Consider the following 15,300-nt stretch of genomic DNA (forward strand, 5'->3'; position numbering starts at 1 on the left):
TCTGTAGTGCAAAGGGGGAAAGGAATGGAGAATTGCTATTTCATAAGGGTTTGTAAGGCGTATGAAGTAAGGATGAAATGTTCTGGTATCCGAGAAACACGGTCTAAGGAAGGCTGAAGCAGAGACACTGCGCAAATCTCACCATTCAACAGGACTGGCAAGGAGTAACTTAGGAGATGTTTTCTTCGGGAACACTCACGCCGTTGCCCTCCAACTTTCCTCAGCCCTTCTGCACAAGTGCAAAGTCCTCCCTTCCAGTCCATCTCAGACACTAGGGATCAACTAGACCAATCCGGGGCAGCAAGGCGGGGCTCATTTCCAGTGTCCTCAGGAGCTCGCTAGACAAGCAGAGAGCCCCGCGCATGCTCAAATTCTCCAGTTTCTCGGTGTGCCGGCTGAGGCGGTTCGCGCATGTGCGAGAGCGAGACGTAAATTTTTGACCCAAGGTCTTGCCGTACCGTCCAGGCGGCGAATTGCAACCCCGTTTTGTCGTGCGTCCGTTTCGTGTCGACTGTTCGTTGTCCCGCCGCAGTCGCTACCGGCACCATGAACCGGGAGAGTTTCGCGGCGGGCGAGAGGCTAGTGTCGCCGGCGTACGTGCGTCAGGGCTGTGAGGCCCGCCGCTCGCACGAGCACCTTATACGGCTGCTTCTGGAGAAGGTACGGAACCGTGGGGTCTCTCCGCAGCCGCCGAGCCCCCAGGCTCCGCCCCACTCCCCGTGTCTGCTGGGTCCCGTTTCCCTTGCTCGCGTTCGCTGGTTGAGAGCCGTCCCCGGGCGTTGTCGCAGCCGGTCGCGCACTGGGTAGACTTGCTGCGCTCAGCTCCTTCTCAGCCTCGCCAAAGCCGGCAGAACCCGGAGAGTGTCATTAGAGGGTGTGCGAGGGTCGAGATTTTGAGTCTCGTTTGTGTAACTTCGAGATGCGGAAGTGAGTGGAAGCCCCATTTGGTTTACTTTTTTGTTTGCGGAAAGGGCAAAGTTCGCACCTCCCACCGAGAACTCGGGGAACACGTGTTTGTAAACCTCCGTAAACCAGCTGGAACCAAGTGCTGCCTGGGAACATCCCAGGTCCCCCCTCTGCCAGCATTTCCGAACTGTAATTTCACTCAAGCTTGACAGCCTCTAGCTTTAACACTCTGGTTTGAAGAATCTGCGTTGAAGATAAGGTTTTCCTGGTTTTCAATGACCTTAACATACTGCAACTTCAAACGCGAGTAACTCTCTCATCATGCTCATTTGTCCCTTCTTGCCATCTGTAGGAAATTGTAATACAACGTAACATACAACGTTTAGCCTATTTGAGGTTTCTTCATAGTACTCAATTTCTGTCTGAATTCTAGACGGCAAGGAGCATGGCAAAATAACACATTAAAAAGTGGTCACATTCCTTGAATGGGTTCTGGGGAACGATGAAACCATCTTAAATAGGGTTAAGCTATAATTCAGTATAACTACGCGGTTTTTGTTTGCTTTAAGGGCAAGTGTCCCGAGGACGGCTGGGACGAAAGCACACTCGAGCTCTTCCTGCATGAACTGGCCATCATGGATAGCAACAACTTCCTGGGCAACTGCGGAGTGGGGGAAAGGGAAGGGAGAGTGGCGTCGGCTTTAGTTGCTCGGCGCCATTACAGGTATTTTTTTCAAATAGCGTGTGAAAACATTTCTTTTTTCCTTGCTTTTTTTTTTTTTTTCCTCCTAAAAACAATGGTGGCAGTATTTATCATAGATTATAAAATGTCTGTCTGGAACCTACTTCTTCCTTACGTAAACGGGCAAAACTAGACGCAACAATTTAATCTGAGTAGTTGCTTTTCAAGAGAGTAGGGTAAGTCTTTGACAGGTTCTGGGTGGTTAACCATATTGGCTATATGTTTTGTTGAGAACATTAACCTAGTAATCCTAGTGTCTGTAAGAGTTTAAAACATGTTAAGATTTCTTCTATGTTTCTTTCCTGCAGTCACGAGTTTTTGGGTTTTTTTTTCTGAGAATGACGTATAAGTAGCACTTTGAGCGTTGTTCATCTACATCTAACCGAATCCCATTTTATAGGCACCTTGCTATGTTACGATAAACATAGGAAAAGGTATGTTAAATTTAATTTTAGATTACTAAGTCAGCCTTTTATATTTTTGTAAAAAGCTTCTTCAATTCTAATAACCATTTAATTGACAGCGATTCCAAATATAATCATTCCTCTGTTCTCCAACTTTTCTGTGAAATACAGGTATACTCTTAAAAACTCCTGTCTTTCATGATTTCAAATCATGATGAAATTTTCCATCCTGTAGTACAATTTTATTTCAATCAAAACCACCAAACTTCTAGTTCAAACAAAAGACACAAACTTCAAGTTATAAAATAAGTAAGTGGTGGGATGTAAGGTACAGCATGGTGTCTATAATTAATAATACTGTATTGTATATTTGAATGTTGCTAAGAGAGTAGACCTTGAAAGTTCTCATCAGAAGAAAGAAAAATTGTTACTGTGTATGGTGATGGATATAAACTAACTTGTGGTGATTGTTTTACAATATATACAAATACGGAATCATTATTTTGTATATCTGAAACTAATATGATACTATATGTGTCAATTGTATGTGTCAGTTAAAAAAAATCCATTGCAGTTAAAACCAATGATAATGAATGTATATCTTGGGTGAAAGTTCATGTTAAAAATGGACCGATAATGGTTGATATTACCTGTAAAAAATTCTTTGTACATGAGGTTTCAATGGTAATGAAGTGCGAAACTAATGTTCTGTGACAATTCCAGTGTGTAGAATTTCTGATGTATTTTACCGTGAATTAAAAATAGATTTTGATTTTGAAGACTGTTTAGAGGTATTTTTAAATAGTGTGTAACATCTAATTTAAAATGAGTGGATTTGCACACAAATTTTCAAAAAATGGATTAAAGCAACATTTGGAATATCAACTCATCCTCCCTGGAACTTAGTGCCCTGCTCTGGTTAGGAGAAGAAGAAAGAAGAGAATTTAATGTAGCATATGTTTTGTTTTTCTACTATTGTACAACAAACCACTAAAAAACTTAGTGCCTTAAAACAGTCATTTATTATCTCATAGTTCTGTGGGTAAACTGAGCTCAGCAGGGTGATTATTGCTTTGGGTTTCTCATGTAGTTGCAGTCAGTTGTTGGTGGAGAATTTAGTCATCTGAAGTTTCAGCTGGACAGTTTATCCAAGTTGCCACACTTAGATTGCTGAGAGCTCAGGTGGCCTCTGCCTGTGGCTTTGGCTTCTCCCAGCAAGGCATGTGGGTTATAAGAGGGAGCCCCTAAAGAGCAAGCCCTTCAAGAGGCTTGGTAGAAGGCTTTAAGTCTTCTTACGATCTAACTGAGAAGTTCCAGACCATTACTTTTGCTAGATTCTCTCTGGCCAAACAAGTCACTAAGGCCAGGCCAGATTCAGGTGGAAGGAATTAGACTCTATCTCTTGGTGTGGTAGTACCATGTGGGCACAGGGAAGAAAGGAATTAATAGTGGCCACCTTTGGAGACTAGATACCACAACATAGTTGATGAATTTGTTTCAATTTAATAGGATATTTTTATAGTAATAGTTGATGGAATATATCCATAATAGTTAAGTATTGCTTCTGGTATTTTTTTGGTTATTGTATTTATATATTTATACAGTGGATTACTTAGAACACTGAATATTTTTGTCCAGTTCTTGGCCTATTTTTTGCTTAGGTTCATTCATGGAATTGGACGATCAGGTGATATTTCTGCTGTGCAACCAAAAGCTGCAGGTTCTAGCCTTTTGAACAAAATTACCAATTCTTTGGTCCTGGATATCATAAAGATAGCTGGTAAGTACTGTGTTAATCATAATACTTTTGGCTGACCAGCCAGTCATGCCTTTGCCTAATTTCTTTCATTAATGCATCTTACAAAAAGGATATAAATGGCTTTTGAAAAGACGTATATGTATATATAAAAACCTTTAGAATAAGATAAAAAATCAGAGCCATAAGAATGGAGGATGAATTTGGCAGTGAGCTTCCCGAGAGTGAGTACAGAGGAAGGAGCACTAAATCTACAACTCTTATTATTTCCTAGAGGTATATCGCTTCTTCAAGAAGATGCTGGTTTTTCGGTGGAATAACTAATTTCTGTTTTACTTCTTATTCCTAGGTGTCCATACAGTGACTAGCTGCTTTGTAGTGCCTATGGCAACTGGTATGAGTCTAACTCTGTGTTTCTTAACATTACGACACAAAAGACCAAAGGCAAAGTATATTATTTGGCCACGAATAGACCAGAAGTCCTGCTTTAAGTCCATGATCACTGCAGGTAAAAGAAGAGAAGTGTTGTATGTAGTGTCTTCATTGTCACAGTTAGACATTTCAGACTTTAAAGATATATAAATGGAAAGGAACTAAACCTGTTCCTGTTTCTTCTTTTTATTGTGTAACATACACATAAAATTTACCATTTTTAAATGTACAGTTCCATGACATTCACCTTGTTGTGCAGCTGTCACCACCATTCACCTCCAGAACTTTTCACCTCTGAAACTGAAGTTCTGCCCACTAAACAGTAACTGCCCCGTCCTTGCCACTCCCAGTCCCTAGCTGGCGTCATTCTACTTTCAGTCTATGAATTTGACTGTTGTAGGCCCTTCACATAAGTAGAGTATTTGTCTTTTGTGACTGATTTTATGTCTTTAAGATTTAATCCATGGTGTAGCATGTGGCAGAATTTCTTACCTTTTCAAGGCCTGACTGATATTCCATTCTGCGTGTATATCCCACATTTTGTTAATGAGTTCATTCGTAAATTCATTGATAGACCCTTGGGTTGCTTTTACCTTTTGTGAGTAACGTTGCTGTGAGCGTGGGTCTACCAATACCTGCTTGAGTCCCTGCTTTGAATTCTTCTGAGTATATACTCAAAAGTGGAATTTCTGGATCGTATGTTCCTGTTGTTTAAAATGGGGTTATGAATAGCTACTTCACTAGATTGTTTTGAGGATTAAGTGGGATGACATATAAAATGCCCAGCAGTAATTCCTGGAGCATGAAAGGTGCTTAGAAATGTTGGTTGAATGTACATGAGTGGAGTACACGTAAATTATCACCATGAGTCAAAGTGCAAGGATAACATACCGTTAAGTACAGATGAGACAAAACTTTACATTGCTGTTTTTGTATTTGGCTTTCTTAAGTCAAATGTGAATATTTAAGGTCATTTTTGAATGGCTTCAGTCTGTTGTATGAAATGAACAGTATTGGGCTGTAATTAACCTGCATATGTGTACATAATCATAAAGAAACTCACGTAAAGGGATTTATAAGAAGGACATACAGCAGAAACTGATCAACTTTAAAAATATGCTGATTTATTTTAAGTGGTATAAAGTTGTCAAGTCTGTTAATTTACATCCTCTTAACCAAATAATTGATAACCAAATGTAGGGAAAAGATTGCCTTACTGAAAAACTGCAAACTTTTTTCCAAAAGATGTTACAATTTGGACTGCAATGTACAGTTTATTCTTTTTCAGGATAGCCTCTGTTCTTACTAACCAGCATAGTTGTATTCTTAAAAACAGCTTGTATTTTAATTGTTTGATAGCCAAAATAGTGTTGGGTCTAGAGAATCTGAGAAATAGAAAGTTAGCTGTCCTCAGGGAGCTACTTATTTAAGTCAAGTTTTATGTGTTTGTTTTAATATCTGTGAAGGTAAGAATTAATCTGCACATCTCAGCATCACAGATTAGAAATGATTTTATAATGGCAAAGGTTTTATATGTCTATAAATAGAATGCAGACAACTTGATGTGGATTCTAAGACACAAAAGGAAACTACTTGCTCTTAACTTTGTCATAACTTGCAGTGTGAACTTGAGGAAGCCACTTAATCTTTCTGAACTTTGACTCCCATATCTTCAAAATGAATGAGTTGAGCTAAATGGTTTCTAAATCCCTTTAGGCTTTTAAATCCATGAATCTAGCTTGGCTGCTAGATTTGGTATTTGGGAAGACTGAAGATGTGACTCCCTAACTTTATGTGCAAAATTTCCCAGGTTAATATTCTATCCAGTTTCTGAGACTTAAACACTTAGGGTTTACTTTTACCCTGAATATTCACTAGTATCACAGAGTACTTAGTTATATAAGTGCTTTGTACATTATTTTGTATATTTATAGCTTATACAACTCCTTAAGTTTTTGGATACCTAAACATTTACTTACAAGTTAACATAGTTACTTTTTGGATAGACCTTTGATCACAGGATAATTAAGTATACTAATTCAATTAAAAATTGAAAAATAATGTTTATATTTAGGTTACAGAAGGCCTTGTAAGCTATGAGAGGGGTTAGTAATCCCTAGACTACTAAAATTCATTACCCTTTTCTTTAGAGATAAAACATTAAGTTGGTGATTGTGATTTATTTTCAATACTTGAGTTATTATTTTTGTTTATCTCTGAATAAAGTGAACTTCAAAATAAACCTTAAGCATTGCCAGAGAATGTGTAGATTTACTTTTCTGTGCATTGAACTGGACTACACGATCCTTTTTGTCATCAATGACTGTTACTGCTTTTGTAGGTATCTATTTAACATTTGTTGTCCTTAACTCCCAGAACTAATCTTGTTATATCAAAGTGCTAGATAGATTTGTGGTCCTAGTTGTGGACAAGTTGTCCCTCACGTTATTTTGGCTGCCTTGGACTCATCCCAGGACTGAGCCAGGTCTTTTTTGCTAGAGAAGGGTCCGTCAGCCAAGATGAATATGTGGAGTTCTTCTCTGAAGAGTGCCAGGATCTTCTCTTGTTCCAGTTTACACTAATGTTTTGATTTCTGGTTGATTTCTGGTTAGGTTTTGAGCCTGTGGTGATAGAAAACGTTTTAGAAGGTGACGAACTTCGCACAGACCTGAACGCAGTGGAAGCTAAAGTCGAGGAACTAGGGCCTGATAACGTGCTGTGTGTTCATTCTACTACATCCTGTTTTGCTCCACGGGTGCCTGATAGGTAAATGATTTGTGAATATTGTCTTTTAGGTAGCATCAGTCTTTTAAATAAAATGCACATATACTGATTCTCAAGGATGTTTAAGTAACATTTGGCAGTAAATAGGTGAATGGACTGTTCTGAGAGAATACATTGACTTTGTGGAGAAACAGCATCATTTCTTGAGAAAATAAAAACTTGTTATATAAGAAGGAGTAACAACTAGCACCAAGTGTGGAGACCCCTTTATCACCTGAGTAGATGCAGAGCAACTGTTTTCTTGCTCTTTTTTGGTTTCTGATCTTCTAGCATCTTTTCCCTCATTATTTAATAGAAGTTTCTAAGCTAAATATTGTGTTTTTACTTGTTCTCATTGCTATCTCCCCTTCTTAGATCTTACAGTTAGTTTTCATATGTAGGAACTATCAGTAGTGACAGATTTTAAATAAGAATTTTGAGAATTATTTACTGCCCTTTGATTATTTTTTAATCGGAAGAGTAATTCAGATGTACACTTAGGTGTACACAGTGGTTGTCTTTGTGTTCTGAGAAAAATGCAAATGTTTAAGAAAATAAAAGCAAAATGAAAAAAAAATCCAAATGTTTACTTTTATAAAGGATGCCCCCAAATTTTTATTCTGAAATTATAATAGACTTAGGTATAGGAATATAGAATTCCAGGGTTTGTTTTTTTTTTTAAGATTTTATTTATTTATTTTTAGAGAGAGGGGAAGGGAGGGAGAATGAGAGGGAGAGAAACAGAGATGTGATATGTGAGAGAAACATTGACTGGTTGCCTCTCACATGCCCCCAACCAAGTACCTGGCCCACAACCCAGGCATGTGCTCTGACAGGGAATCGAACCAGCAAACTTTCAGTTTTCAGGCTGGCACTCAGTCCACCGAATCATACCAGCCAGAGCCAAATTTCAAGTTTTGACATAAAGTCTTTGTTTCATTTTAACATTTTGAATAAAGTCCTAGTGATTTGTTAGAGCTATATTGACTCTGTACTTTTTTTGTAGCATCCATGGAATCATATAATATGGCAGTAATGAATGCATATTAGCTTTTACTATCTTAAAGGCAGACTTTAAGAGACAATTTTAAAACCATGCTCTTGAAAATTCACCTTGCTTCAATCATGAATGTGAATTTGCTTAAAGAATATCTTGAAAATAATGCAATAATTAATAAATAATAACATAAGAATAAGTTCTTATGTTTCACAAACTGCAAACCTACTTTTGCCCCACCCTGTATTGTATATGCTTTATTTATTACTTACCAGTCATATGTATTTTAAATTTCTATTGAAGTATTAATATTAGACATCTCTATTCTTTCTTCATTGATGGTGTTGCTATTTAGAAAAATTTTAATGTGATAGAAATAAAGCACATTTCCAAAAACAGCATATGGATATTTGTATTAGCTTATTTATCCTTGAGGATGCTACTGTTTTCGTTTCACCTTGACTCAATCTTTCTGGATGTTTATAGTATGCTTGCTGCAGTATTACCTATTTTACATGTATCATGAAGTTTTTTATCAGTAAAATTCTCATATACCACTTTTTAGTGGTATTATCTGATGAGTGTTTCTTATGAGAGGGAATCTTAGGAAAATGGTGATGCACTGCTATTAATAATATGTTTGAATTTCTGATTTACTAAATTTAAAAATGTATTTTGATTTCACATTAAGCTTAATTCTTCTGTACTCTTAATTTGAATGGGTAAAGATATTTACTTTATTGAGACATTTATTGAGACATGGTCTTTATTGAGATATTGTCTTTATTAGTCCATTAATTGGACAGAGAACATTGTGGGGCAAAAGCAGCCAAAGGAAATGTTAAAAAAAGTAAGGGTATCGTGTCTTTAATTGACAAACACCTTAAATTAGAATACAATTTGATTCACACGGATGATATATTTTCAGTATCTCTTTGCCTTTCACTAAATACCTGTATATACATACTCAATATTAGTAGATTTGATCAATTCAGAATATTTAAAACTACTCACAAGTGATTTTTTTTTAAAAAAACAGTGCTTTTGTTATTATAGTGCCTTACTCTCAAGGAAGTTTATTATTAAGGAATGCTTCTGTTAGAAGGCAAACATCTGAAAGTGCTTTTATGAAGAAAATACTGTGTGTATCTCAGAAGGTCTATTTTGTTAACAACAACATTGATTAAATGAGGTGTGCTGTGATTTGTGAGATTTGTGAAAATGAACGATGAAATGAGTTCTTACTTCATAAAACTCTGAGAGAGTAAGTTGGAAACTTCTGACAGATGAAGAGAATAACTTATATTTGTGGTTTGAAAACATATTAATGCACATCTACTATAAGAAGAATAAATAATACATAAATAGATGTAAGTCTATATACTGTATATTTGAAATACATTCCGTGGAAAGGAAGTTTTATTGTATTAAAATATCTTGCTTCCAAATTCTTTGTGTCGTAGAAAGAGTATTTTTTTTTAAATTAATTTTATTAAGCCATAGAATTTAGTCTTTGCTTTATAATGTGAAGACATTTATGTTAAAGATAACCTCTGTCACAAGTATTATTTGATTTTGCAAAAGGATATCACTTAATTATACTCTACTTGAAATTTAATTACTTTTGCATAAAGTTAGGCTCTCAAATTGTCTTTTTTTAATGTTTTTTTTAATTTAAATTTTATTTTTCAATTACAGTTTGCATTCGCTATTATTTTGTATTAGTTTCAGGTGTACAGCATAGCGGTTAGACAACCATATACTTTACAAAGTGCTCCCCTTGATATTCCCAGTACCCATCTGGCACCATACTTAGTTATTACAATCTTATTGTCTGTATTCCCTGTGCTGCACTTTACATCCCTGTGTCAGATTGTCTTTATATAAGGAGTGTCAAGTGAGAAAGTAAGCGTGAATTTAAAACCAGATTTTTTAGTATCCAAGTTGCTGGAAAATGTTATTTCGTACTGAAACATTTAAATGTTCTCTATTTTTTAATACACTGAAGTCTATTTGAAAATGTATTTTTTACATTATAGGATATTTAATGTGAGATTTTTAAAAGATTTTGAGATATGCTAATTATTTTGCAGATAATATTTTTAGTATGATAAGCAATGTGAGATTTTTTAAAGATTTCAAGATATGCTTACTACTTTGCAGATAATATTTTTAGTATGATAAGCAGCCAAAAATATTTAAACATGAATGTACCACATTATAAGGGGTCATTATAAATAATCTGCTTCTTGCATTTTATATAGGAAATTTTAAAGTGGCTTAAACCATCCATACAGATTTTTATAAATACATACTTTCTCATTTATTGGTAACATTTTAAATTTAAAAGCTTTTTAAGTTTATCCTAAAGTGCCTCCCATGCCTTGCCAAACTGCCAAATTATATGCTAAAATATTGCTGTACAAATTTAAGTTTTGTGATTTTTTCTCCTACTATACGTTAACTATTCGTTTTCACACTGTAACTTATAAAAGCACAGTAGGAGTGTGTGTTTCTATTGAATATTTCTGTTTATAGGTTAGAAGAACTGTCTGTGATTTGTGCTAATTATGGCGTTCCACATATAGTCAACAATGCTTATGGACTGCAGTCTTCAAAGTGCATGCACCTCATTCAGCAGGTAAGACAGTTAAAAAAAATCTGTCAAGAAAAAACGGATTTTAACATACAGAATTATTACTTTGTTTTTCTTGCAACTTAATATAGTAAAAATAGTTATCTAACACCCTCTACTTTAGGGAGCATTAGAAATTTGCATTCAGTATTCACTCAATAAAAGTCTTTTTTTAAAAAATTGATTTTGGAGAGGAGGGGGGAGAGAGAGACATTGACATCGATATGAGAGAGAAACATTAATCAGTTGCCTCCCATAGATACCCCAGTGGGGATCAAACCTGCAATCTACGTATGTGCCCTGATGGGGATTGAACCCACAACTTTTTGGTGCACGGGATGAAGCTCCAACCAACTGAGCCACCTGTCCAGGGCACTAAAAGTCATTTTTTGGTAGTATGGTGGTAATCGGACTAGTAACTTTGGTTGGAACCAAAATAGAAATATTTAAGGGGCTTAGTTTTTAACTTTCTGAGAATGTTTCATTACTGGGATTCTCATTTTTCTAAATACTGGATTATAGTATTTTAAAAACTATATCAATGATTTGTTCTGTGTTTAATATTTAAGGAAATCACTTTATCCCATCCTAGACTGGAAATGACTTCATTTATAAACATTCTAGCATATAACTGGAGTAGGCAAGTTTTAAAAAATTTTATGACTTATTTTATTCTTGTAAGTGTCAACTAGATCCTGGTCATCTGTTTTAGGTGCTTATTTTGAAAATATGCTTGGGTTTCCCATCCCTGTTAGAATGAGAGTGACAGCCGTGGCCGGCTAGGCTTAGTGTATTCAGGTCTCTGCAGCTTCTCTGAGTTGTTTTCCTAGTGCTCTCCTCTTACCTGTTCTCTCTGGCTGCATGCACCTTACCTTCTGTTCCTCCGTGGAGCCACGTGTGTGCACCCCTTCAGGCTTCTCCTCTTGCTCATCCCTCTCACTGGGTTGCTCTTCTAGGGAGGTGCCTGGCTTCCTACTCTTTTTAGGTCAGTGAGACCTTCTTAGACACTCTTATCTAAAATAACACCTCCTCTCCCTTGCCACCATTTCTGTTCCCCTTTTCCTGTTTTACCATTTTCATCGATTTTAAGATGCACGTTTTTCACTTCAACATTTCTGAAATTGGGATGTTTTACAATCATTGGTGCTTTATAAATGTTAATTGGCAGTTTTTCTTACCTACTGCTTTGTAAAATAATGTTGCTTCTTAAAATTGATGGCCTCTTACTCTTTTTCTCATAGCACTTATTACCATTTAATAGGTTATTTATTTACTGTCTAGTTATTGATAGTAATTAGAATTAAGTTTCTGTTAGGACAAGGACTTTGTTTTGTTCACTGTTATGTCCTCATTGCTTAGGACACAGTACCTGGTACATAATTGACACTCAATAAGTAGTTACTGAAAAAAGGGAATGACTACATGAAGTATTATGTTTATTTACAATGTTAATTATTCCTACTATATTAGGAAGTGGGTAGGTATTATACCGAATGACGAGTTATATAATTTGTGTGCATGATGATGTTAATCCCATACTCAGTTCTGAAATACATGTGATTTATGTCATGTAGACACAGGTTATTCACAGATTACCTGTGGTGTTCTCCAATGTGGCGGTGAATGCTTATTAGCCCAGGAAATCTTTTCTAGTAATTTTTTTTTGTTTTTTATCATTTGAGCATACTGGTGTCATCTCTGATATAAATGTGGCTTATATGATAGTAATAGCTGATTTACTAGTTTCTTTACTCAAAAATTGTACCTGTTAGGATGTACTTGGCAGCAAGTAACAGAAATTCCAGCTCAGATTAGCTTAACCGATAAGGAAATAGATTTGTTTCTATAACATAAGAAGTCCAGGGTTGGAGTACACTGTAGGCGTGCTATGTCAGCACTGCTTAAGATCCTTGGAGGAAAACTGGCATTTCCTTGATGTCCTTTTCTGTTATTCCTTAACTTCTTAAGGCTTCATCACAATTCTGAACTAGATTATATCTAATTTGATTGATAGCAGAGGAAGGTTGTATAATTCTCTGTGCTAGAAATATTAAAAATAATTTTAATTCAGTGATTTATTTTTATTTCCCCTCCCCATTCCCCCTCCTCTTCCCTTCTCCTCTTACTAAATTTTTAGCAGCCTCAATTTTAAAAGTCAAATACATCAGCATTATGAAAAGTTAAGAAAAGGAAGGAAGGATTAGAAACTCATAACCATATGACCCTAACACTCATAGTAATTTATGTATCCACTTTTTTCTTATTTTGTATACATTTATTGCTTTTTATATATTGTCATTGTGTACATTTAGAATTAACTTTTCAAAACAGTGAAAAATATATTTAATTTTTAAATTTAAATATGAACTTACAGTTTTATACTCCACACATACCTATGTAGTTTTAAAATGATAATTTTAATGGTTCCTTAACGTTTACTTAAATATTGTTTACTTAACCTGGGAGTGCTCCATGTTTTGGTGCTTATATATATTTTTGCATATTAGAAGTCAGGTGGCATACTTGAAGAAATTGAGACTAAAAGAAAATGAGCTCCAGGATAGGCTATGAAAGGTGCCCTTATAGTTGTGAGTCGGGAATACCCTACTCTGTCATCACCTGTCTTCATTCATGAGGTGGTTTTACTAAAATTTTAACCAGAAAGTAACAGTGAGACCAGTGAATGAGTTTTTTAAATGTAGCTATTCTGTTGTTGAAGATACTATATTACCTTCTAAAATTGTTACTTATTGAAAAATTTAGAAAAGCAGTACACAAACATTCCATTTTCCCAAATTGCCCCTTACAAATAGAGGTGGTGAATCAATTGCTTTAAATCAAATAAGTACTTGGATCTTATTGAGTGCTGATTACTGTTTCTGACATTCTAAAAAAATCAGCTTTAATTCTTCCCAGTAGTTCTTACTAGTAATATATGCCATTTATGAGTACCCATCAAGTGTCAGGCATCTTGCTAGACTTTCAGAGTCTAGTAACATAGCCCTAACAATTCAGGTGTACTTACCGTTTCCATTCTACAAATGGAAACGAGCTCAGGAGGACTGAGTGACTTGCCCAAGGCCTGAAGCTGCAAAATGGCAGCTTTGTGATTCATTGCGACTCCAAAGCCCCATATTTTGCTCTAAAAGACAAAGTACTAAAATGGCAAATACTTTCTTGGGAAGCTTATATTGTAATAACAAGGCAATAGGTGAAGAACTAAAATGTGTCAGGATTCCTTTTTTTTAAAGGCAGTGCCCCAAAATGACTTAATGCAGAGCATATAGGACATTCTGTATGCACAGGTACTCCTCAGGAAGTCAGTTTTAAAGAACCTACACTTCCGTTTATATACTGAACTCACCAATTTAGGAGACTCATGGAATATGGATATTAGGACAGCTTAATGGAAGGGGATATAGGAGAATTATAAAAATACATAGAATTAATTACCGTAGAGTCAGAATGGATTGTAAAGATCCAAAGAGTAGGAAGCAGCAAATTTGCTTATTAAGAATTTGAGAGAAGTAGGTCTTAATACTACTCATTCACAGACCTAATTGTCAGGTCAGTTAACAAATATCTACAGGGTTCCTACTGATGTGCCAAGCACCAGGATAGGTGTTGGGGATGCAGGAGTGAGTACAGCAAAAGCCTACCCTCATGGAGCAGAAGCAGACAGTAAACAATGAGTATGACAGGTCTTGGCTGATGCTCTCATATTTTGGAGGGGAGGGGTGTCAGAGTAGATGGAGTGATCCAGGATCCTCTCCTGGGGTCACGGGGTTGGGAATCTGCCTGTGTGGAGGACCAACTTGAGTTGTACGTGGATTTTTGACTGTGCACGTTCCCAGTACCTCTAATCTGCATGTTGTTCAAGGGTCGTCTGTATTATTCCCTGCTGCTCTCTCCAGAACCTAGAACAATGTTTGACAACTGATAAGTATCCACATATTCTATGGATAAATGAGTAAATGGATGAACCGATAAATTGCAGTTCTTTACTTCATAGAACATGCTCCTGCGTTTCCTATTTAAATGCTTCCAACCTTCGAGGATTTTTCCTGCTCTTCAATAGCCTCTGACTTCAGTGTGGAGAGTGAGGTCCCTATACAACATAAATCCTTCGTGAGATGGGTCCTGCCTCTGTTTTCTTGCCACAGGATGTGCTGCCCTTCTAGCACTTTCTGTGTTGTAGTGATGAAGGGGTTTAGCGAAGTCTGGGGCACTGATTGTTCTCTTAGTGCTCCTGCTCCCAGTTTAGGTTCAGGTTTCTCTCAGGAAGCCTTGGACAGCACTTAAATGTCAATAGAAGGCAACTATAACTGTTCCGCTTTATTTTTATGTGCTACTACTTTGCATGTTTTTCAGTTATTTCCTCTGTCAGTCTTACATGCTTCTGTTTTCCTGTGATATGGCGAGATTTTTCTCTGATCACAGTTTATGAGGAAATTAGAAAAGTAACAGGAAGGTTGAGATTTAAACAACCCTGTGATAGCCTCCAGCTTTTGCTGCTTCTACCTGTTGCCTGGATCTGGTCTCTCAGATTAGGCCAGCTATCTGCTGCTCCTATTTTTCCTGAGATACGGATGTGGAGAGAAAGTGTGATGCTGAAGGTCAAATGCGGTTATAATATTAATAGGAGTGTAGATTCTGAATACAGAT

The 15,300-nt window shown here is 36.4% G+C and overlaps 1 protein-coding gene across 2 annotated transcripts in view; it reads left to right on the forward strand.

Annotated features, from left to right (window-relative positions):
• Positions 1-399: 399 nt before the first annotated feature.
• The window catches only part of SEPSECS (Sep (O-phosphoserine) tRNA:Sec (selenocysteine) tRNA synthase), a 37,203-nt gene continuing 22,302 nt past the window's right edge, over positions 400-15,300 (forward strand). The window contains exons 1-6 of one of the 2 annotated variants that reach the window (XM_024573617.3): positions 400-660; positions 1,476-1,630; positions 3,714-3,832; positions 4,158-4,316; positions 6,853-7,006; positions 10,539-10,641. In XM_024573617.3, the coding sequence (XP_024429385.2) occupies positions 547-660; positions 1,476-1,630; positions 3,714-3,832; positions 4,158-4,316; positions 6,853-7,006; positions 10,539-10,641 (804 nt within the window). In that variant the 5' untranslated portion in view covers positions 400-546. The remainder of the gene's footprint in view (positions 661-1,475; positions 1,631-3,713; positions 3,833-4,157; positions 4,317-6,852; positions 7,007-10,538; positions 10,642-15,300) is intronic. The other variant, XM_024573618.3, reaches the window with a different exon arrangement.

This window comes from Desmodus rotundus, chromosome 4 (genome assembly GCF_022682495.2).
Source record: "Desmodus rotundus isolate HL8 chromosome 4, HLdesRot8A.1, whole genome shotgun sequence".
NCBI lineage: Eukaryota > Metazoa > Chordata > Mammalia > Chiroptera > Phyllostomidae > Desmodus > Desmodus rotundus.